At 43.5% G+C, this 24,402-nt stretch overlaps 1 protein-coding gene and 1 long non-coding RNA gene across 20 annotated transcripts in view; one reads left to right on the top strand and one right to left on the bottom strand.

Annotated features, from left to right (window-relative positions):
- LOC139805570 (myosin heavy chain, skeletal muscle, adult-like) overlaps positions 1-7,791 on the top strand; it is a 46,038-nt gene extending 38,247 nt beyond the window's left edge. For both annotated transcript variants that reach the window (XM_071764094.1, XM_071764096.1), the window contains 19 exons: positions 66-321; positions 1,070-1,312; positions 1,420-1,596; positions 1,674-1,819; positions 1,907-1,997; positions 2,089-2,478; positions 2,642-2,768; positions 2,943-3,061; positions 3,616-3,812; positions 4,114-4,297; positions 4,384-4,549; positions 4,722-4,846; positions 5,035-5,343; positions 5,436-5,639; positions 5,913-6,038; positions 6,134-6,304; positions 6,390-6,494; positions 6,592-6,687; positions 7,494-7,791. In XM_071764094.1, the coding sequence (XP_071620195.1) occupies positions 66-321; positions 1,070-1,312; positions 1,420-1,596; positions 1,674-1,819; positions 1,907-1,997; positions 2,089-2,478; positions 2,642-2,768; positions 2,943-3,061; positions 3,616-3,812; positions 4,114-4,297; positions 4,384-4,549; positions 4,722-4,846; positions 5,035-5,343; positions 5,436-5,639; positions 5,913-6,038; positions 6,134-6,304; positions 6,390-6,494; positions 6,592-6,687; positions 7,494-7,649 (3,388 nt within the window). In that variant the 3' untranslated portion in view covers positions 7,650-7,791. The remainder of the gene's footprint in view (positions 1-65; positions 322-1,069; positions 1,313-1,419; positions 1,597-1,673; positions 1,820-1,906; positions 1,998-2,088; positions 2,479-2,641; positions 2,769-2,942; positions 3,062-3,615; positions 3,813-4,113; positions 4,298-4,383; positions 4,550-4,721; positions 4,847-5,034; positions 5,344-5,435; positions 5,640-5,912; positions 6,039-6,133; positions 6,305-6,389; positions 6,495-6,591; positions 6,688-7,493) is intronic.
- The window catches only part of LOC139805576 (uncharacterized), a 103,521-nt gene that overhangs the window by 55,097 nt on the left and 24,022 nt on the right, over positions 1-24,402 (bottom strand). For all 18 annotated transcript variants that reach the window (XR_011729881.1, XR_011729872.1, XR_011729871.1 and 15 more), the window contains 2 exons: positions 13,114-17,788; positions 4,104-12,378 (listed from right to left, as the gene is read on the bottom strand). This is a non-coding gene — a long non-coding RNA (uncharacterized lncRNA). The remainder of the gene's footprint in view (positions 1-4,103; positions 12,379-13,113; positions 17,789-24,402) is intronic.

Genomic DNA, 24,402 nt, shown 5'->3' with positions numbered 1-24,402 from the left:
AAGTGCTAGCATAGTTTGTTTCATCATACTGAAAATATTCAGTGTATATTTTAATTATGCTTCAGGGAGTCCATTTACTGCATCCAGTACAATGTTCGTGCATTCATGAACGTCAAGCACTGGCCCTGGATGAAGCTGTTCTTCAAGATCAAGCCCTTGCTGAAGAGTGCAGAATCTGAGAAGGAAATGGCCAACATGAAACAAGAGTTTGAGAAAACTAAGGAAGAGCTTACAAAGTCTGAGGCCAAGAGAAAGGAGCTGGAGGAGAAAATGGTGGTCCTGCTGCAGGAGAAAAATGACCTGCAGCTCCAAGTGCAGGCTGTGAGTTTATCACCATTAATTTTTCTCTCAGAGAAGAAGTGCATATATTCAGACTGTGTTTAAAATGTAGAAGATCAGACTACTGAATACGAAAGGTCAGATATTTTTTGCATTATCCATCACGTTTATGTATCCACCAAGTTTATGAAAGAAGTGTCTGGCGGTAGCATAATGAGCACAATGACAGCCATTGAAAAAAAACGGGGAGCTCCAAATGGGAAGATGAAAAAGGCAGACAGAGCTAGCCAACATGAAATACTCAGAGCAGAGTTCTGCCTGAACCCACATCTACCTCTGAGCCAACGAATCTTGCAGAATTTATCTCCATCTCACCAGGATGGTTAGAGTCATTTTAGAGTGTAAATTCAAGTCAGAGTTGAAAGTGGTACTTTTGAATTCAGATCTGGACTGTTAGATTTTAGTTGAAAAAACATACTTGGAAATGAATCCAAGGTCTTTCAGCACTAGGTAACTGATAAATTCTTACAGCTACAACATCTGAAAGATGTTTTTAGGAGAGAAAAAAATGGTTTTGAATCAATATCGTTTCCAACCGAGAAGCTGTATAATGAAACCCAGGAAAACAAAACCAAACCAACCAACCAACCAAGCAAACAAAAAACCCCAAACAACCCCCCACCCCAAGATAAAATTGATTCAGGAGAGGCCAACTTTACACCACATTTTAGCACATTCTTATATAGAAAAGTTCAGAAAACAAGTCCAGAAAATCTGTGTCTTTCCATAGGAAGCAGATAGCTTGGCTGATGCTGAAGAAAGATGTGACCAGCTCATCAAAACTAAAATCCAGCTGGAAGCCAAAGTTAAAGAGGTGACTGAAAGGGCTGAGGATGAGGAGGAAATTAATGCTGAGCTGACAGCCAAGAAGAGGAAACTGGAGGACGAATGTTCAGAGCTGAAGAAAGATATTGATGACCTTGAGTTGACATTAGCCAAGGTTGAGAAGGAAAAACATGCCACTGAAAACAAGGTAGGAAGCAGATGTCACTTTCCCTCGTGAAAAGATCATTGGTTTGTTATACAGTATCAACTTTTACACAACATTTTTTATTTGCACTTGCTCCCTTCTTCTCAAAGGTGAAAAACCTCACAGAGGAGATGGCAGCCCTGGATGAGACCATTGTGAAGCTGGCAAAGGAGAAGAAAGCCCTCCAAGAGGCCCATCAGCAGACACTGGATGACCTGCAAGCAGAAGAGGACAAAGTCAATACTCTGAGCAAAGCAAAGACCAAGCTGGAGCAGCAAGTGGATGATGTAAGCACATATATAGCTAAATAAAAAGAAAACTTTGCAGAGGAAAGAGTAGCCAGCAGATGTCATGTTTATTGTAGCTGGAAGGGTCCCTGGAGCAAGAGAAGAAACTGCGCGTGGACCTCGAGAGAGCCAAGAGGAAACTGGAAGGAGATCTGAAGCTGTCCCATGACAGCATCATGGATCTGGAAAATGATAAACAGCAGCTGGATGAGAAACTGAAGAAGTAAGTGTGGCGTGGGACACCTGAGGGCTGGGCTGGTGCACTTGGGTGGTTTTGTTCAGGCACTAACAGGGTTTGCTTTGCCCAAAGGAAAGACTTTGAAATCAGCCAGATACAGAGCAAAATTGAGGATGAGCAAGCCCTGGGCACCCAGTTGCAGAAGAAGATAAAGGAACTTCAGGTGAGTCTCTTTTCCTTTCCCTTTCTCCCACAGTCTCAGGTATGGTAGGAGTAGAGTGTGGGTGTGAAGGGCTGTTCCTAATGTTCCCCAGGCTCGTATTGAGGAACTGGAGGAAGAAATTGAGGCAGAGCGAACGTCTCGGGCAAAAGCAGAGAAGCAGCGGTCTGACCTCTCCAGGGAGCTGGAGGAGATCAGTGAGCGCCTGGAAGAAGCAGGAGGAGCTACCTCAGCTCAGATTGAGATGAACAAGAAGCGTGAGGCAGAATTTCAGAAGATGCGCCGTGACCTGGAAGAGGCCACGCTGCAGCACGAAGCCACGGCTGCCGCCCTGCGGAAGAAGCACGCGGACAGCACGGCTGAGCTTGGGGAGCAGATTGACAACCTGCAACGGGTGAAGCAGAAGCTGGAGAAGGAGAAGAGTGAGCTGAAGATGGAGATTGATGACCTGGCCAGTAATATGGAGTCTGTCTCCAAATCCAAGGTACAGAGCTTCTGTCAGGTTACTAGCCTATGATATATGATGTGATACTTGATTTTGAATGTTCCATTTTGCTGTCAGACATTATTCTGTGGATCTTCATCATGAGGTGGATGTTATATAATTTAGTGATACTATTCTTTCCTTTCATGCATTCAATATAAAGGCAAACTTGGAGAAAATGTGTCGTACACTAGAAGACCATTTGAGTGAGATTAAGACAAAAGAAGAGGAGCATCAGCGCATGATTAATGACCTCAATGCTCAAAGAGCTCGTCTGCAGACAGAAACAGGTAACACACCCCCACACCCCTCCACAATGGGAGAATCTGTAACTGACACTGACAGGAAAAAAATGATGTTTTACTTAAATCACTCTATGCTCTGTAAGGTGACATACAATGCTTTAAAGACACAAAGATTTAGTATTACTTTTTAAATTACAGTGCATCTGTAATCTTTCTCAGGTGAATATTCACGCCAGGTGGAAGAAAAAGATGGTTTGATATCTCAGCTATCCAGAGGCAAGCAGGCATTTACTCAACAGATTGAGGAACTAAAGAGACATTTAGAGGAAGAAATAAAGGTAACTATATTTCTGACTTTGAATTCATATTCTATTGTATTGCATTAGTATTTCACGCTCTCACATAAAATCAGAATATGGAATTAATGTAATTTTAATTTGACAACTCTTAAATTAGATGTATAGTTTTTCCACCTCCCTCTCTGGTATGTGAGGAAAAGCTGAAGAGGGTAACTCATCTAACCTGTTGCTGAGACAGAAAAGGACAACTCTGGGTTTAAGGTTGAGATATATCTAAAATCTGCTTTACTTAATTTTACTTTTCTATCACAGAAGCTGAAAGCTTAGAACACATTTTAAAGGATTCAACGATTCCCAGATTTATGGTTATTTTACCCACATCTTTCCTATGGTAACATTCTAGATAACATGAATAAATTATATTAATTTCATGAATGAAGCAATAAGAGATTCTCAGAACATGGAATCAATACAGAGTTTTCCATGGGCAGAATTTAAATGTCAGCTTCAAAGAGTATTCAACAGATTTGTCCAAATTAACATTTTACTTCCTCAAAGGCAATTTAGTTCACCAATCCAAATATCCTTCCCAGGCCAAGAATGCCCTGGCCCATGCCCTGCAGTCTGCTCGCCACGACTGTGACTTGCTGCGGGAACAGTACGAGGAGGAGCAGGAGGCCAAGGGGGAGCTGCAGCGTGCCCTGTCCAAGGCCAACAGTGAAGTGGCCCAGTGGAGAACCAAATATGAGACAGACGCTATTCAGCGCACAGAGGAGCTGGAGGAGGCCAAGTATGTGGGGAGTCATAGCATCTGAAGAAGCCAAGGGGAATGAAAACTCAAACTGGAAATGACACACGCGTATAGTTTAAGGAATAAGTCAAGGATTTGCTTTGGGGAAAGAGAACAGAAAGTAGAATATTTCCTGTTGAAAGTTTAGCATAAGTCAAATGAAAAAAAGCATAAAGTTACCTTTCCGCTCTGTGCACCATTAGACTTAAGCATGTTCAGTTCACATTCATTTAAGCATGTTCTTGCAGAAATCATAACAGTTCCTCCATGTTAACTCTCAGTTGTGCTTACCTCCTCCCAGGAAGAAGCTGGCACAGCGCCTGCAGGATGCAGAGGAACATGTTGAAGCCGTCAATGCCAAATGTGCTTCCTTGGAAAAGACAAAGCAGAGGCTGCAGAATGAAGTGGAGGACTTGATGATTGATGTGGAGAGATCAAATGCTGCCTGCGCAGCTCTGGATAAGAAGCAGAGGAACTTTGACAAGGTCATTTGGGCTTCAGCCCTGGGGCTCCTGGGCAGAGCCTCCCCTCCTGATTGTCACCTCCATACCCACGCCCCATTTCTCTTCAGATCCTGTCAGAATGGAAGCAGAAGTATGAGGAAACACAGGCTGAGCTGGAAGCCTCCCAGAAGGAGTCTCGCTCGCTCAGCACAGAGCTCTTTAAGATGAAGAATGCCTATGAGGAGTCCTTGGACCACCTGGAGACGCTGAAGCGTGAGAACAAGAACTTGCAGCGTAAGTCCCTGGCCCTCTGCTGCTGGCAGGGCCTTCTCACTGACCACCACTACCCAGCACTCCACACGGCTCTGTGGCCACAGGTCTGCAGAGATGCCTGTCACCTTGGTGTGGCAGGGCCCTTCCCATCCATCTCTCTGCCTGACCATGACATTGGTCTTTGCTCCCCCAGAGGAGATTTCTGACCTCACGGAGCAGATTGCTGAGGGAGGAAAGGCAATTCATGAGCTGGAGAAAGTCAAGAAGCAGATTGAGCAGGAAAAATCAGAAATCCAGGCTGCTCTGGAGGAAGCTGAGGTACATGTCCCTAATCCCTGGTGTCTGCACTGAAAAGATAAGCACTGGGGAAATGTCCCTGAAACTGTTTGGTCCCCTCCTGTTCTGTCTGGGGAGCACAGTCAGCTGAGATCTCCTGAAACTGTCATTACCTAGGAAGCAAGCAGTATTTTTGTTGGTGTTCTGAATGGTTGCTTCCACTTGTCCAGGCCTCCCTTGAACATGAAGAGGGGAAGATCATGCGCCTCCAGCTTGAGCTCAACCAGGTGAAGTCTGAGATTGACAGGAAGATAGCAGAGAAAGATGAGGAGATTGACCAGATGAAGAGAAACCACCTCCGAGTTGTGGAGTCCTTGCAGACCACCCTGGATGCTGAGATCAGGAGCAGGAATGAAGCGCTGCGTCTGAAGAAGAAGATGGAAGGAGACCTGAATGAAATGGAGATCCAGCTCAGCCATGCCAACCGTGTGGCTGCAGAGGCACAAAAGAACCTGAGGAATGTACAGGGAGTACTCAAGGTCTGTTCACCAAAACGACAGAAAGATAAATGATATTCCTGATATTCTGAGCACCGATTGCATCCTTGTGGCTGCTCTTGTCTCTTTTACAGGATACACAGATACACCTGGATGATGCTATCAGGACACAGGAGGACCTGAAGGAGCAGGTGGCCATGGTGGAGCGCAGAGCAAACCTGCTGCAGGCTGAAGTTGAGGAGCTACGGGCAGCCCTGGAGCAGACAGAGCGGTCGAGGAAATTGGCTGAACAGGAGCTTCTGGATGCCACTGAACGTGTGCAGCTCCTCCATACCCAGGTGAGGGTGCAGTGTCAAAAGCAGTTGTGTTGATCCTTAACAAACACAGATGGATGCTTTACACCAGAGGATACCAGAAGGGTCTCTCTATTGCTGTACGCAAGGAACAGCCTACTCAGCAACCATCACCCGCCACTCACATTTTGTAACAAAACATTTAAAAAAGAACACCAGATCTTGAATTTCAAGCTTGAGGAGTAAAGACTTGACTCAGGTGGTAAGTTTGGTATTGCAGGCCCAAAAAGACAAGTCTTGCAATTTCTCTTCATGCAGAACACCAGCTTGATCAACACCAAGAAGAAGCTGGAAACAGACATTACCCAAATTCAAGGGGAAATGGAAGATACGATCCAGGAAGCCCGCAATGCTGAAGAGAAGGCCAAGAAGGCCATCACAGATGTGAGCTGGGGGTTCTTTGCACTGCTTCAGATAAGTGCCTTCTCCCTAAAAGGTCTCCAGCCCCAAAATGGCTTGTGGTCTTTTGCTCTCATCAGGCAGCCATGATGGCAGAAGAGCTGAAGAAGGAGCAGGACACCAGCGCCCACCTGGAGAGGATGAAGAAGAACCTGGACCAGACAGTGAAGGATCTGCAGCACCGTCTGGATGAGGCTGAGCAGTTGGCTCTGAAGGGAGGCAAGAAGCAAATCCAGAAGCTGGAGGCCAGGGTGAGTAGGGCTTTTGTTTGTGCATGAGCAGCCATGTCAGGTGAGCAGCCATCAGGGAAGCTCCAAAGTGGACTTGTCATTGCAGGTGCGGGAGCTGGAAGGGGAGGTTGATGCTGAGCAGAAGCGCAGCGCTGAAGCCGTGAAGGGTGTGCGCAAGTACGAGAGGAGGGTGAAGGAGCTGACCTACCAGGTAAGGCAGGAGGACTGTGTGTGCTGATGTACCCTCGTGCAGGGGTACTTGCAGAGTATGCTGACATACTGTCTGCCTTGTTTGCCAACTGCTTTAGTCTGAGGAAGACAGGAAGAATATTCTCAGGCTGCAAGATCTGGTGGACAAGCTGCAGATGAAGGTGAAATCCTACAAGAGACAAGCTGAGGAGGCTGTAAGTATTCCTTGTATTGTTAGCAAAGATAAATTTATAAGGCAGAACCGAAATTTTATGGACAATGAGTTTTTTGGAATGTAGAGAAACTGCTGAATAATGGTGGAGTTCAATTACATGGAAAGTAAAGCCTTTTGCCTGAGAATATAACAAGAAGCTTTTACTTGAAAAGCCTGTAAGGAGTGGTTACCTATGATTAAGTGTGATACCTGGAGGAACAGAATCCTGAGAACATTCTTCACTTTCTTTTGGCTATGCTCCTATCAGTGATGAATCAAAGGATGTTCTGCAATCTTTTTTATAAAGACTGACTGAGGCCTAACAAGACTCTCAGGTGATAAAATTTTGAGTCAGGTTCCTCACTGCACAGGCCAGACAGGTTTTGCTGTCCTGTGGAGATTGAAAGATATGTGAGGTGGACACTGTTGGGTTCTAACTGTTTCACCTGTTCTAAGTTCTTCATTGTATATCAGAGAGTACTGCCTTAGGACACCAACAGGGAAGCAGGGATGAAAAGGTCATGTCCTAGACTGGAAATAGGTTCTTCTGCAAAGCAATGTTTGTCATAAGACAAGGAGATGAGATATATGACCACAGACAGTTGTTGCAGTGGATTGTGGTGGGTGTTGTATGGGTAAGGAAAGAAGGAGAAAGTTTCCATGAGGCTTCTAGGTCATCAGTCGATGAAGGAGATGGACGTCTGGACCTTCCCCTGCAGAACAGCTATAGCTCTTCAAGTCCAACGTGTGGGAGGAGCGAAACCCCAGCCCTGGGCTCCTCAACACCAACTCCCTCTCCCTACACAGGAGGAGTTGTCCAATGTCAACCTCTCCAAGTTCCGCAAGATCCAGCACGAGCTGGAGGAAGCCGAGGAGCGGGCTGACATTGCAGAGTCACAGGTCAACAAGCTCCGAGCAAAGAGTCGGGAGATTCATGGCAAGAAGATAGGAGAGGAAGAGTGAGGCTGTCCTGAGGCAACAAAGTGACCTGAGGGATGCACAAAATGTGAACCTCTCAGTCACTTTCTTCTGAGAGTTGATTTTGTAACCACCTCAATACCTAGAGAATAAAGAGCGTAGATTCCTCCTTATGAGGAAAAGTTTTCATTTGTTTCTCATTGCTGCTTAGGTCTATGGTCTCATGCATGCTATAAACAGAGCCTTCTTTACTTTTGTTTCTTTTGGTTTTTTACTCCTCATGTGAGAGGCAGGAGAGGGTGATCCCTTTCCTTTTTGCTTTTCCTGCTTCTGTTTGTGATCCTGGCAGTTGCAAATCATAAACATCAGTTTCTGAGGAAGTTGTCAACAGTCATGATACACTGCACCATGGAGGACTGACAGTTCCTTGGCAGAGACAACTTCTGGCACCCAGCGCACCCTTAGGACACAGAGATAGTGCCCCTAGATTGTACCATCTCTCTTACCCGAGATTCCCTCAGCTGCTGCCATCACCTGCTCCTAGTTCCTTCACTTGGACAAAATGCTGCCCATGGCCACATGCTGGAAGGGCAGCTCCTTTGGGCCCATTTCGTGCACGTTGCCTGGCACCAACACAGTCTCCTCATCACTTCCCCTCCAAGGTCAGCTTTGTGCTGTCTCACACCACAGTGCACGTGGCACTGCCTCAGGCACGAGGAGAGAAGAAAGATGATGGCTGCCTCCCTCCCTCCTTCAAGTCCCTGTCCCTTGTTTGTGGCCTACCTACAGGCTCAACAGACAAAATATTTTTTTGGATGAAGTGAAAGGAATGAAGCAAGAAGGGAAGAGGGGAACTGTCAAACAGCTTTTCAGACCCTGGCCTGAACAGCAGAGGCCCAGTGGGCACATACAACTCTGAAGCTTCACATGCTCTACAAGCCATCTCAGCTGAATTATTCCAATGCAATCAGGATGCCTTGCCTCCTGTTTGGGCGAAAGACACATGGACAGTACCAAGGTGTGTTGTCCAGCAGATTCACAGCCCCTTCCTGGCCTCTGCCTCCTGGGCTCTGAGGTACCACCAAATCGCCCATCAGCCTTCACAAAAGCCATTCCCAGAGGAGGACACAAGGCCAAAGCAGAGAGCTTTGGAGGGTACCCATGCCAGGAGGATCAGCCTGTCACTTGCCCCCCTTCCTCCTCAGTGTCAGAAGCTCAAAATAGCCCCACTCCTGCAAGGCTCCTATGTGGGGTCACGCCTCTTTGTGTAGATGATACACTTCCACTAATAGCTCCCGAAGACATTCCTGGGCGGGTAGGTTGCCTTCTATATCTCAGCACAACGTGCTGCCATGCAGAAGCTGGACAACTGTGCTGTGTCCTAAGATGGCAGATGCTAATCTTACCCCAGAGAGGCTTCCTCCAGCACAGCTCTTTTCTCAGCTGAAGTGTTCAAAAGCAGGAGCAGGCCTGAGTGTGCTCTCCCTGGTAAGAGTAAATCAAGAGAGGACCCTCTGCAATGATGCTGTGCCAGCCCAGCACCTGGGTGCTCACCATGGTGTGTGCTGTGCCAGGGGGCACACAGCAGCTGCCCAGGCACTTCCAGCAGTCAGCTAGGGCTCAGTGTGGGTTGGATGGGAGCTTCCCTTCTCTTGGAAACCAACAGCTGGAAAAGGCAGGCTGGGCTGTAGCTCTGAAAGTGCATGATTTTACAGCTGCCTGTCCTGGGGTCTCTGTCTGGGTGAAGATAGAGGCAGGGCTTGCTCCAAGGTTCAGCAGCATTGCAGGCAGCCATGGGCCTTTGCTCAGGCTGTGCTCTCACTGAGGGAAGGTGGTGGGGCTGTCCACCAGAGATCCACTGGAGTATCAGGACTGCAAAAGAACTCCTGGCCAGTCCTGTGGCTATCACATGACGGCTATGGAGACTCAGCTCTGCCAGCTCTCTGCTCAGGGCACTCATTGCCAGGGGGTGGCAGCATGAGGACACCAACGTGGATCCTCCTCTCAGAGGTTGGACTGCTAGAGACCAACAGCTAGTTCTCACTTAAAAACAGCTGCTTCTAAAGCTGCTGAAATTTCCTGGGCCACTTATCATGATCGGATCACCAGAAATATTAAAATCAAGAGCAGTGGAACAGGCCCGAGAAGGTCTGGCAATTTTGGGCTCATCAGTGCTGAAAGAAAAGGCCCTAAGCTGACAGAAGCAGCCACTGGTCAGCATACAGACCTTCGTTTGCTCTGAACCCTGTGCCTAGAAATAGCACCATAGAGGTCTGACTATTGAAAAGAGAACATGCTACTTCAATGACCCTGCCAACTCCACCACACACCCCATAGACGAGACTAAGAAAAGCTACTGCAGCCCTCTTGTCAGCTGTGATCTGGCTGGACCTTCACAGTGCACATGCCTGGATTGACCTGAGGCTCTGGATCACTGTCATTCATATTAAGATGACCGTGAGATTCAGCCTCCACAGATGAGGACATGACAGACTGTTAGTCCAGCAAGGGCAAGAAAGCAATCCCTTTGCAGCTAAAGTGTGGGTAAGTCTGGAGCACACCTGTCATGCAAACAAAAGTATGGGATAACAGGGAGATCTGCTTCAACAGCATTTTCCTGTTTGACACTAAGCATTAATGAAGCTATGCTCCAGCTCCCTGTGCAATTAATGCTGAGTGCACCACAGTAGCATGTGTGAACCCCAGGTGAGGAAGCGGCTGGCTGACACCTACCCTCAAAGACACCATCAATGTCCCAAACGTGATGGTCCAGTCTGGGAGCTTCTTTGCAGCCAAGGTTGCAGACACAGAAGTTTCCTTCTGGATGCAGTGCTCTAACACCAGGTGAAGTCTTTTCTTTCCTTCTGCCCTGGCATGTGTCAATAAGCTACCCAGGATCTTAGGAGGAGAGGGATTTGGAAGGTTAAGAACAGATACTTGCCTCCTATGGGTGCACTTCATGCCCTTGGTTTGCAGATCCCTGCAGGAGCCTGTGGCCAGAATGTGACATTGCCTCCATTGCTGCAGTTACTGAGCTGGTAACAGACTGTCCCATCAGGAGCCTGCCAGACCCCTAGGTCTGCAGGACCAAGAGTCTTCGGGATAAAATTCTCAATTGCATATAATGAGCATTTGGGCATCCTTTACTAGGATTTCTGTTGAATTTCAAAGCAGGAGGTTTCAGTACCACACTTGAATGGTACTGAATACAGTATTGCTGCGACATGATCTGCCCTTTTAACCACTTGGAGATGGTCATGATTATTTCCTCTGATTACCTCATATGTCTGCTACAACACTGGCTTTGTGAAGGGCCTGAGAGCTTCTGGGAGAGGAGCATTCAAGCACTCTGGCAAGGTGAAATGGGATCAGAATTAAAAGTAGTTCTGGGAAATTACAGAAATCGTCACAAATTTCAGGAGGAAATTTTTAATGAAGGGAAACAAAATACTTTTGGGAAGATGAGATGAGAGACAAATTCATGGTTCATGTCTGTTGAACTAAGGTGGAAAGGAAGTGGGGATTTTATCACATTGCAAATTAACACTAGGAAAAAAGAAGAAGGACTATTTTGTATTTTTATAAATTTTTATATTTTTGAAGGTTTCTAGGCAATTTTTGTCTGTATTGGTGTTTGGATGTTATTGTTACAGACCTAGAAAATTTCTGTAGTAGGAAACAATTCACATTTCCATGAATTGGCTTGGTAATTATGTGAATAAGAAAACCAGTACATTTACTTTGGAAAATATATTCAGGGCAAATTAAAATAATAATAAATTTTACCACAAATTAGAACTATGTTCAATATATGAGCTGCCTCTGTTATAAATATCGTATTCATTAGGGTTTAAAACTCATATCACTGTTATGACTTATCATTCAGGGCTTTTTTTTAGAATCCTTGCAATTTGTTATAATTCTCAACTTGAACTAATGACATCATTCAAGTTGTGCTCTTTTGCTGTGTGTGGAGGTCAGGGGTTGCTTTGCACTGATGCCCTATTTTTAGATTTAAGCTGTCTGTCACTTGATCAGTACTTGTGCAAATGTCCTGAAAAAAATGGTGGTCCACAATGACCATAAAGAAAGATGTCTCAGAGAAAAGTTTAAAATAGGTGCAGTTAATGGGCTCAAATAGGGCTTCTGTCAAATAGGGACAGCAGATTATATATTATGTATTATATATATATATAAAATATATTATATGTATATTATATATTATAGCCTGTTCTCCAGTGAGAGGTGTTACCCTATTATTCTCCAAACACAAAGAAAGCTTTGAGGATCCTCTTTTCTCACTGTAAATAGCCAGTATGGGAAATACTAGTAGAAAATATCTTGCATCAATATTGCAAACTTCCTCTGCACTTGAGAATGCCTTGGGTAATGTAAGTAGTTTTAATGTTCAGAAGTCTGTCTTGTTTTTTGAAGAAAGAAGATAAAAATTCTGGATATAACTGTAGCATTCACTTACAGCAACATAAAAACAGTTGTGAAAATTTAAACAAATCTATAAGTCTCTATCTGCTTATCTCACAGGTGTATCATCAACAGAGAAACAAGGCAGTCAGTGTATGGTAATTTTAGTTTATATTGTTGTCCTCATTTCTTCTCATTTCATGCCATTCTCCGATACCTTTTTGCTGTTTCGTTTCCCTTCCATTGCCGTAACTGAAGCTGTTCGGCTGCTTTGGCATGTGATGGAAAGGGCATCCTGAATGTCACCTCCTTGGCCAGGACCTACAGCTCACATATCTTTCTCTGACATTTGCTGTGGAGACAGGAGGAATTTGAGTAACCATAGAAATCTCATGCAAACTCAAGAGCTCTTTCTCTTTAAGTGTAAAAGTGCTTTGTGTTAACTGTCTCCTGGCTGGTTTTGCCCTCCATATTCACTTTTGTTTGCAAGACTGCTACTTTTACCCAGTGGTCATCCACTTGGTGTTATCAGAGCAAAGCATTCCTGGATTTAAAATCTACTGTTGAAACTTCCCAAGTAGAAGTCACTTCTTACTTCACTGCTGTGGGGTCAAATAATACCGTATCAAGCATTGCAGAAATTAGACAACAAACAAAGAAACAGGATCAGAAGATAAGTAAGGCCATCTCAGTCCATTCATAGGTAACATGAAGTACAAGGAGGCTCTGATCACCAACAGACACAAAGGTTAACTCACTTCTATTTTGTCTTTCCAGTAGCCTAATCTGTAACTGTCCCAGTGTATCTTAACTATTAGCAGGTTAGTTAGTTGTTTTATCAGTTGGGATCATATCTGGCATTTCCCTAGATTTAACGCCCAACTCCTTTACTACTCCATCCTTTTTAGCACTGCTCATCTGGAATGATAGTTTAAATCCCTGAAGGATGTTTTATCCAAATAAACTACAATTACCCAGAATAGGTATGCTATGTCAGGAACAGAGAAGGCACTCATCATATTCAATACATTCAACATCTGCCTTTATGCAGAATAAAAAGAAATTTTTTTGTAAAAAGGGTTCTTACCATCTCCAAGATCCAGTGCACAGCCACATCTTAGAAGTGTCAGAATGAGTAGCTTTGAATCAGAGAATTAGTGTTCTGGCATTTCTCCTTGTCTCATGTCAGGATCCTAGTGAGGTCTTATTTTACCCTGGGATTTTCAGTATGAGGCTACACATTCCTTATTGGTCTGTTCATCAAGGACCTCCAGGCACAAAGATACCTCTTGGCATGTTTTATAAATATTAACAGCATAGCTGAGAATAGTGTTTGCAAGCTGCAAATCCTGTCAGGATTTTTCTTCAAGATTAGAGTAAAAGCTAACACTAAGCAGTAAAAAAAAAATAAATTAACATCTTTCATTTTTATTAAGAAACTTGGGTGCCTATTATTTAGTTAGCAATTCAGCGTTATGAGATAACCTACAGGTAATTTAACTCCTTTAGCTATGGACTTGTCATATTTTAGCACATTCATTGCCGAGACAAATTATCCTGGTAACCCTGTGGGTGCTAAATCCATTTTCTAAACCTGTGCATTAAATAACTTATTCTGACAACAAGAAGAAATGAGTATGCATTCCAACAGAAGCATATGGGTTATTTTTTTCTTGGTTCAGTCTACTGAACCTAAACTATTTCTGTAAGCAGAATGGAGAGAATGACTTGAAATGTTCGAATCTTGAGAGTTTTTTCTTTAATTATGTGGAGAGGCTTTAGATCTGAAAGTGCTTGGGACACAAAGGAATAGGAAGTCTGGAGAAAAGGTATTTTGTGCTATGAAGTATGCATTTTTCAAGGAAACACATCACTGATTTTCTGAACTGATGGTGAGTATTTTGTAAAGAGCCAGTTACTGGACCCTGTGTTTCACTCACTTCACAGAAGAGAATGGAACAGTATTATAATCTGTGGAGAATTCCTGAACAATCCACCTTTATAGGAATTATGATCTACAGTAAAGCATTAGGGACATGTAAAATTTAACTCCAGGTTTTCTGGTCATCAGTGGAAGCTGATAATCCCTGTATACTTTTGCCATGCCATTTTTTCAAAGCATTCTGTTGTTAATGTCTACACTGGATCCTGGGCCTCTTGCTCCCTTGAACGGAAACCTCTCAAGTGGTAAATTCCTGCCTAACAGAATGGCAGAGCAGGATGGCCCATCTGGAGTCTAAAAATAACCCTAGGATACGACAAAGAAAAACAACAGATGATGTTTCAGTTAGATGTCTTTGAAAGATCTCATAGAAAGCGAATACCCTAAAGATTTTACTGACACAGTCTTATTGTAATGCACACTTTCTTGTCTAATTTCCTAATGCTGCGGGTTATGACTAACATACTGCCAAAAACTTGGAAATTATGAAATATTGTGATGCCCATGGAAAAGCTGATATATCATTGTCCTAAGCTTAACAATAGGTTCAATTAGTTCTCTTCAACTCAGCAACTAGTGGAGTGGTATTTTGTTAAAAGGCTGTGATTCAGGAAGAAATGGCCTTGTCCTACCTGCTCTATCGTGGGTCAGGTAACTGGCCAAGGGAAAGCTGGCCTCTACCTAACAGGACTTATACAGGGCAGGGAGATGAGTGGTAACAGAGGTAGAACAGAGGTGCAAGAGAGATCTGAATGCAGGGACCTGCAGCAAACTGCTCAGAATAGGAGAGAGCACAGGTGATTTTTGCAGATTCCACTTTGTCTGGGAATACAGAGAGGCACCTTTTCCCCAGCTGCCTTCAGGTCTCAAAAGTACCAGCTAGAAGGATGCCCAACAGACTGGAAAAGTTTGCAGAGGTTACTCAACCCATACAATTAAAAATTCCACTGCTGAAACCAATACTGGAGAAAAGGATCTGCTCTGGAAGGACAAGAAGGGAGGAAGAATTTTTTTATTATATTATTACTTACTCTGAGTTATTTTCTAATTTATTTTTTTTTTTAGTAACCCAGGCCTCTCACTTGTAACCATTGGCCTAACCAGGTTCCCCAAGGCCCTTTCTCCTCTGACTTTAACAAATGTTCTGCTTGTACCTCAGCAAAATTTAAAAGTTGTTACTTGAGTATGCTGTTTTACTAAATGGGACAAGATAAAAAGTCAGTGGTATAAATTTATGCCAGCATGGGTAGGGGAGAACTGTAGTTAGACTGTGAAAAGAAGCAACATCCTAACATGAAAGGTATGGGTAAAGGTCAGCTGCTACAATTTTTTAGTCTTAAACCTTCCAATGTTGTTTTCCATAAGCATATATTGGAACACTACTATATTTTGAGCACTCTTAGCAAAGAAATTTTACAGTATTAGACACAGATGTTATACTTAACGTGCACTTCTGCTATGTGCTGTTCCTTGCAATGGGCATGTGCAAATACTATGAGCACGAGATACGGGTATCCAGTGACACCACAGGGAGTCCAGACACAACTCCTTCCCTAACATGGCTCTGTGGAGAAGTGAAGAGGGGAAAAATTGCACAGAATTTCACTGCTGCACTGAAACAAAAGAAGAAATGTGACTTCACAATTTCTTCACAACTCTACTGAAATTTGCCAGGGATAACCTGGTTGTAATAAGATTTAACCTAGAGAAGATGCAAAGACCTTCCTAGTAGAATGTAAGAAATCGGTAATGTTCCTATGAAATTGCTTCTTTCAAGTTGTACAATAGAATGGATAAGTACTATGTAATGACCTGGGGTCAGTGGTCACTCTTTTCCTAGGTTCTGATTCCTGAATAAGGTCCATGAGGTTTCTCTTACTAAGGATGAAGGTAATGAAGAAGGTATCACACTCCCGAACTGTGAAATTCCCTGGAATGCTATAAACCTGAGCCCCTAGTTCACAATGCAAATCCAAAAGTAAAATTGATGGTGACATTCTGCTTGGCTGTAGGGTGGAAATCTTTGTGTATGTACATATTTTCAATTTGACGGATGTACTGCTAAATAACCTCTGTTGCTCTGTCTGCTAACCCAGAGCCTGATGGAGAAGTCATATCTGAAGGGCTGGCGGAGGCACACAGCTGCCTGATCTTTCTCAAGGTGGTTCTATTTTCAGCATGTCTGAGTTTCTTCTTCGTGGGAAATGTCAGCACTGCAGCACCTTGCCCATGACACATTGCTGAGCAGGATGTTCTGTACCCAGGGATTGCTCTCACTCTGCCTCTTGTTGATTTTTCTGTGGAGTTGCAGTGGAGTCCAGCCCTGTGGAGACCAGGCTGCAAGAAATTTAGTGATAGGCAGGATCCCTTTCATTTTTGTTTTTGCATTAAGGCATTGTTGTTTCTTTCAGCAGATCCTTTACCATGAGCTAACATGCAAATAGCACTGTTTTTCAAAAAGACAGAAGAGTAAATACTCTGGAGCTTTTCACATTCATGTGAGTGGCTACATGATTAATCATTATCATTTTCTTTGCAAGAGTTTTCTGTCTTGAGCATGGACTGCCAAGCATAGGTGGAAGCTTTCATTAACATCATTATTAGTCTCCAGAAAGAACCACTAAAGTATATGGTTATGAACGGCAATCATACAGGGACATTCCCACTGACAAAGAAGCAAAGAACTTTTTTCCTCTTAGTCTCTTTTACATGTCTTTTTTTTTTTTTTTTCTTTTGCAACATCTGAAAATATAATCCAAGTGTCAGAAGTCTTTCCTTTCTAAACCCATACCAGGAATACATGTCAAATCACATGGTATTTCACAGCTGTCATTGCTATAAATAATTTTTTTCTTGCTTAAGATATGTGGATTTTAATAGCACCTGTGGAAAAGCAAGGAACTTTGTTTGATGAGAATTGAAAAAAAAGTATATTACAGTTTTCAAATGAAAATTTAAATATGTCTTTATTTTTCTTCATGCTTAGCAAAAGGTTTTAGTTATTGTTTGCTCCATCAGGTCTAAAGGGATTCACACTGTCATTCATTTTATTGGCACTGAATTATTTAATTACAAGCACTGAGCAGTTTACTGTTGAACTCTGTTGAACACCCATGTCCTTGATGGTCCCAATAAATTATCAATAACCTTAATTTACAACCCATGTAACAGAAAAACAGACAAGTGCACTAGATACAGTCTGTAGGGACAGGTCAAAAGTAGGTAGATTTCTGAAGAATCTTTGTTATTAGAATTTTGAGGATGAATTCAAATTCCTAGGATGAATCTCACTGACTTTTATGAATTTTCCTAAATGTGATTTAATACCATTTTCTTGCCATGGTACTTTAAACTCTCAGTTATAAAGCAGAGCTTGAGAGAACAAAGAGTAAAAAGAGCTCAGCTGAATGCTGAGATTCCATTTAAGAATAACTTGGTATTTTTTGAGCAGTAATCTGTACATATGTGCATGATTAACACCATGTTAGCACCTGGTTCCAGAGACTTCTGCTATGGTGACTGTAGTCCCCTTTACTGGATGTAAATACCTAGGTCTGGCCAGCTGTTGTGGAAATCTTCCAGTGCTCCCATGTAAGCAAGGTTCCTTTGTCTCCCCATCAGATGACTACAAGCCTTGTGTGTGAGGGTGGAGTTTCAAAGGTATAAGGGAAACAAATTGGACATACTTGCATAGAAAGTTCAGACATCATTTGAGTAACAGCTGTTACCATCCAGAAGAATGGAGGGTATTATCCACTCCAAATCCATTTTGTGGGTAGAAAATGAGCCTGCCAGTCATAGTGCTCCCACCAAATGAGAACTGCAAGAAGGCGTATGGACAAACACAGAGTTGTTGAGTCACACTGTTTTTATGTAAGAGACATTTGGACTGCCACAGCAGCAGCACTGCAGGCTCTCCCCAGGAAAGCTGGGGGAAATACAATCCAGCATACTGGAGTGCAGAGGAGTGAATTCCAAGCTTAGCTAATGTGTGAAGTGAGAGCAGGATAGGGTCATGGGATGGTTCATGCTCTGAGACCCTATGAGTCATCCTACAAGATACTGGCCAACTGGAGGCACTTCTCAGGGAGCTGAAGAGACTGATCTGGAAGGAAGGTGACTGCAGCTTGAGCTGGAGAGCATATGAGATACATTTTCCCAAATCTACATGCTTAGAGCTGAAATAATGTCCTCATCTTTCACGTTAAATTCAGACCTGTGCTAGTACAAGCCTTATAGAGAGAAAGGTGTGTCCCTATCAGCCTTTAGTGGGGTGAGCAGGGGATCACCTAACAGTGGATCCAAGTGCTAGTGGCACATCACCATCAGTGCTTCATTTCTGACACATCTTCTCTGTTCTTACCCAAGAGGCCTGTTCCCCTCCTCACCTGCCCTCTAGCAGAAGCCCTCCAGTTGCTTTGATAGGTGATGGAAAGGGCCATTTGGAAGGTCACCTTCTCATCAAGGACCCACTGCCCATCAGTGATTACTTCTAGAGACATTGGCTGAGTAACTGCAACTTGGGAATTCATTCAAGTGCAGCTCCACTTCAAATGACAGGTCTGTCCTACCAGCCACACTGCTTACCTTTCCAATTAGACTATTTGGTCCTTCTCCACTGATATCCTCAGGCTGCAGGAACCCATTTAAGAAAGCCATCACTAGAAAGAGAAAATATGACCAATAGAAAAGCTGTGAATCAAACTCCCTAAAGGCAAGGTGCCTCCAGTTCCCTTTCTCCTGCTGTGAGGACTGGTAAGACCTGTAAAATTGGTTCCTGAGTGGAGAAGCAGCATAAGGAGATGTCAAAAGGCCTACCCAGTCTCTTCATGGCTATCCCGAGATAGGATATATCTTAACCAGATAATGTGGAGTAGGCAGGGAACCCTAGATGATGAGGAAGCAGCACTCCTCATGTTTAAGGGAGGGAGGGAAGGAGGCAGGGAGAAGGTACAGGACAGATAAATGTAGAATCAGGACCTGAAAGTTGAAGGAGATATTTAAAGACAGTTTTCTTAGGGTGCAAGAACTCCCAATCTCAATGGATTAACAGGCTGGAAGAGTGAGGGAAAAGGCCAGATGGAGTAAGTCAAGACCTCCTAGACAAACTAAAACACAAGCCTAAAATACACAGGCAGTGGAGGCAGGAAAGATCATGCAGATAAGACCCAAGAATGCAGGGAAGGGATCAGGAAATCCAGGGCAGAGCTGGCACTAAACTTGGCAAGGGACATGAACAGGAATCATAGAATGGTTTGGGTTGGAAGGAACCTTAAAGATCCACAAGATCCAACCCCTCTGCATGGGCAGGGACACCTCCCACTAGATGAGGCTGCACAAGGCCTCATCCAACCTGGCTTTAGACACTTCCAGGGAGGGCGCATAAAAAAACCTCCCTAGGCAACATTTTCCAGTATCTTACTATCCTTATGGTAAAGCATTTTTCCCTAATAGCTAATCAAAATCTACTCTCAGTTTAAAACCATTACCCCTTGTCATGTCACTGTCCTCTCTAGTGAAAAAGCCTCACCCTAGATTTCCTGTAGGCCCTCTTCATGTACTGGAAGGCCGCCATGAGGTGTCCCTGGAGCTTTCTTTTCTCCAGGCTGAAGGGGCCCAACTCTGTCAGCCTGTCTTTATAGCAGCGTGCTCCAGCCCTCTGATCTTCTTTGTGGAACTTCTCTGGACCCTTCTCCAACAGGTCTATATCTTTTATGTGCTGAGGGCTCCAAAGCTGTTCTCAGTACTCCAGGTGTGGTCTCACAAGAGCAGAGTAGAGGGAGAGAATCCCATCCCTGGCCCTGATGGCCATATGTCTTTTGGTGCAGCCCAGGATGCAGTTGGCCTTCAGGGCTGCAAACACACACTGGTGACTCATGTCAAGCTTCTCACCTACTACCACCCCCAAGTCCTTTTTTCCAGGATTGCTCTCTATCCATTCACCTCCTGCCCTGTATTTGCGCTTGGTTGCACTGGCCCAGGTGTAGGACCTTGCACTTGGCCATGGTGAACTTTATCAGGGTGGCATGGGCCCACCTCTCCAGCCTGCCAAGGTCCCCCTGGATGGTCTGCCTTCCCTCTAAGGTGTCAACCACACCACACAGCTTGGTATGGTCTGAAAACTTGTTGAGGATACACTCTATCTCAATGTCCATGTTTCCAACAAAGATGTGAAACAGCACTGGTCTCAGTACTGATCCCTGAGGAACATGACTCATCACTTGGCTCCACTTGGACACTTGAACCATTGAGCACAGCTCTCTGCACAGACATCTGACCAATTATTTATCCACTGAGTGGTCCATCTGTCAAATCCTAAGTGTTCTGTCAGTTTGGAGATCAGGATGTTGTGTGGGACAGTGTCAAATGCTTTGCACAAAGCCAGGTAGATGACGTCAGTCTGCCACTATCCACCATCTCTGTTGCCTTGTTGTAGGAAAAAAGAAGGACTTCTTCAGGTACCTAGAACAACAAAGGAGGAGGAAAGAAACTGTACACACACCACCCTCCCCCCAAATGACATCATCTACCTTGGCTTGTGCAAAGCATTTGATAGTGTCCTGCATGACATTCTTGCCTATAAAATGGAGACGTGCAGATTTGATGGGTGGACCACTCAATGGACAATGAATTGTCTGCATCCCAAACCTGAATGCAGGCTGGGTGAGGAGTGGAATGAGACTGGCCCTGGAGTATTTGTGGATGAAAACCTGAAAATGAGTAAATGAGTTGACAATGTGTTCTAGCAGTCCAGAAATATGATCACATCTGGGACTGCTTGAAAAGAAGTGTCGCCAGCAGATTGAGAGAGGTGATTCTCCCCCTCTACTGGGCTCTGTGAGACCCCAGTTGGAGTATTGTCTTCAGGTCTGAGAGGAGCCCCAGCATAAGATAGACATGACTGACTCAACTGGTCAACTGAACAGACTGGTTCAGAGGAAGGCCATGATGATGATCAGGGGGCTGAAACACCTTCCTTATGAGGACAGATGAGAGAATTGTTGTGTTTAGCCAAGCAAAGGTTCCAGGAAGATCTTGTAACAGCCTTATGGTACTTAAAGGGTGCCCACAAGAAAGAGTTGAAGGGACTCCTCATTAGGGAGTGTAGTGACAGGATGGTTAGATCCTGGTAAGAAATTCTTTCCTGTGAGGGTGGTGAGACCCTGACCCAGGTTGCCCGGAGAGGCTGTGATTGCCACATCTCTGGAAGTGTTGAAGACCATGTTGGATGAGGCTTGGAGCAATCTCATCCAGTGGAAAGCATGTCTGCTAATGGCACAGGGTGTGGAACTGGATGGTTTCTGAGATTCCTTCTGCCCCAACCATTCTATGTTTTTATTCTAAAATTCTCTACATGAATGAGCGCACCCTCAGCAAATTTGCAGATGACACCAAGCTGCGTGCTGTAGTTGATGCACCAGTAGGTAAGGATGCCATCCAGAGGGACCTTGACAGACTTGAAGAGTGCATGTACATGAGCCTGGATGGGGCTCTGAACAACCTGATCTAGTTAAAGATATCCCTGCCTACACAGGGGTATTGCACTAGATCATCTTTTTATTGTCCCTTCCCATTTATGGTTCTATGGCTCTGTCCTCTATGGTACATCCACAGGAGTCAGAGGTTGCCCAGAGGAATGACTTGAGATGCACCCCGGAGCTGTTTCCCACTGATGATTTCTGGGGTCCTCCCAGGCAGGACAAAAGGATGTTTCCACCAGCCTCCCCATGCCCTCACCACCTCCAGTGCCAGAACTTTCCTGGGAAGAAGCTCTTCATGCGCAGACCAGTGCTTGGTGCTGGATATTACCTTGGATCACAGGTATCGTTTTTTCTGACCTTGCTCCTGTGTTAGCCCCTGAACTTTACCCACTGAGCTCTATCAGTAACCAAAATGCCAGTGACCAGGAGAGAGTGTGTTTAGATCTGACAGTGTTTAAATCAGCTCAAGTGACAGTGCCCTTTTCCTTCAACTAGATCAGTCACTCTCCAGGACCCCCAGAATATTTTCCCTTCCTCTGAGTACTGGCATTGTACAGGACTGCCCACTGCCTCTAATTCTCTGGTACAGGCAGCACTGTTGACAGCTTTTGTTGCTGTTTCTGTATGGATGTGAGTGTGTGAGATACTTGTGATGGGACAGGAGTGTGAAAAGGAGTGTATCAGAGTGTAGAAGATCTTGGGGTGTAGACTGTGGGTGTGATAATGTGTAGAGTTGCGTTTGGATGGAGGGGTGGCTTTTCTGATGTTGTGAAGGGTGAAGAGCTACAGGGACCTCCCCTGCTCCCAACTTGGTTGAGGACATTACTTGACATGTGGTGACAATGGAGAGATATTTGAGGAACAGGCTTAAGCTCTTTAGGAGGTTACTTTACATTTTTGTTTCTTTTATGTTCCTAAAATCTGTACTAAAGGTGGAGGTAGTTTGTTAACTTTATTAATAATTTCATGCTAGTCACTACATGTTACACGTACATACCTATTCAGTTCTTTCAAGAGGAATTTTTAGAAAAAGAATATAATTGATTCTTTGGCTTCCACTGCATCTCAGTTCCCAAAAATGTTGTATGTAGGAATTCGGAGTGTAACACATTGTGTTTCTCTCACTTCAAATATTAAATGACAAAAATAATTGAATTCATCTAACAGGAACATTTTATTTAATTTTTTTTTCACACAGTTTGAATATTGCTTTTAATGCAATTTTCATTAACCTGAGAATCTAGTGTAGAAAATACTTACGTTATTTGCTCAGTGCAACTGGAAGAGATGCAGCACAGACATGCAATAAAAATCTGCCTTTAGTTGAGGAGGAAATCACTGGAAATGCAGCAATAGAATCCATAAATCCTACATCCGAGTTCTCCAAGTGCCTTGACTAATTGAGATTCTCTCCTTAAGTCTCTTGTCAAAGTATTTATAGTTGATAAATTCACATCATTGGTAAGACACAAAACATTTCTAAATATATTGGGTCAAATCAAATTATAATTATGCTAAGTTATGTTAAGTTTTCCGGACAATGCTTTGCCAAAAAATATATGCCAAAAAATATTTTTTCTGAAGAAAGGAGGAATCCAGAGCATCTGCTGGCCAGACTCTATAAAACTGTCTTTGCAGTGCTCTGCCCTGTCTCCCAGAAAAGTTTTAAGATAAATGAGGTGGGTGTAGTGATTTGTTGAAATTAGGCAAGTCCCTTTATCACATACAATGAAGTGTACCAAGATTTTTCTTTTCTGACTTGAAACCATTAAAGCAGATGGATGCTAGCTTTGGTAATTTTAAAACATAGGAAAAGGTCTTCTTGCAAGCAAGATACATTAGTACTCCACTGATGCTACTCTTCTTTTCTCCCACAGGGTTCTCTGCTGTCTTGCCTTCACTAAAGTGCAGACATGGCTTCTCCAGATGCTGACATGGCTGCCTTTGGGGAGGCAGCTCCTCACCTCCAAAAGTCAGAGAAGGAAAGAATTGCAGTCCAGAACAATCCTTTTAATGCCAAATTATCTGTCTTTGTGGTGCATCCACAGAAATACATTTGACTATGTATAACATCCATATTAATAAAAATGCTAGTATTTAAATGTTAATACATTTCTTCTGTTAGATCTGCAACAAAAATAGTGAATCTTTTAAAAACAGAAATGTTTTAAAAGAAAGCAGTACAATCTTCTTTTTTCAAGTACAAGGTACCATGACTATTTTTTAAGAGCTGGTAAAACTTTTCTCTAGTGTTAGTTCTGAGTGACAACACTGGCAGTGAACATTCCTCTAGTATGCACATTTTGAATTTTTCACTTTCTGCAAAATAGTAAGTACAGATTCGCTCATGTATTTATTTCTTTTTATAGCTATCACCTTTTACATCCTAGGCACAAATTGTGTGTCTAAACTTGAAGATGTATTCTTACTTGCTATCAGACCCCTGTATATAATTCTCCTGCAGTCAAAGTCCTGGCCCACAATATGTGTCTGGATTTCCCCTTTGCAATGTAACATACAATGAATTACTGAATGTCATTTAGTCATGATTTATCTTCTGTAGAATTCTTTTTCTAACGTTGCAAAGGCAATCCCTATATTCACAGGACCATGTGCACTAGATACACTGTATTATTCCTATTCTATGGCTGGAATAGTTGCAGTACATAAATGCCAAAGAATCTCTCCCGGGTCAAAGATCGAGTTATCAGTAGAGACAGTAGAGGAACCTGTAAATTCTACATCCAAGTTCTTTAAGTGCCTTGACTAGTCAAGATTCCCATCTTAATAGCCCTGTCAGACTATTAATAGGAAATGTATCAACAGGAATGGTAAGATGTAAACCATTTCTAAATATATCTGTTCAAATCAAATGACAATTATGCTGTTAGTTAAGTTTGCCAGACAATGCTTTGCCAAAGATGGTTTGCCAAAATATATTTTGACTGAAGGA

This window comes from Heliangelus exortis, chromosome 20 (assembly GCF_036169615.1).
Source record: "Heliangelus exortis chromosome 20, bHelExo1.hap1, whole genome shotgun sequence".
NCBI lineage: Eukaryota > Metazoa > Chordata > Aves > Apodiformes > Trochilidae > Heliangelus > Heliangelus exortis.
The sequence above is the reverse complement of the archived record's forward strand: the minus strand, read 5'-3'. Positions and strand labels throughout refer to the sequence as shown.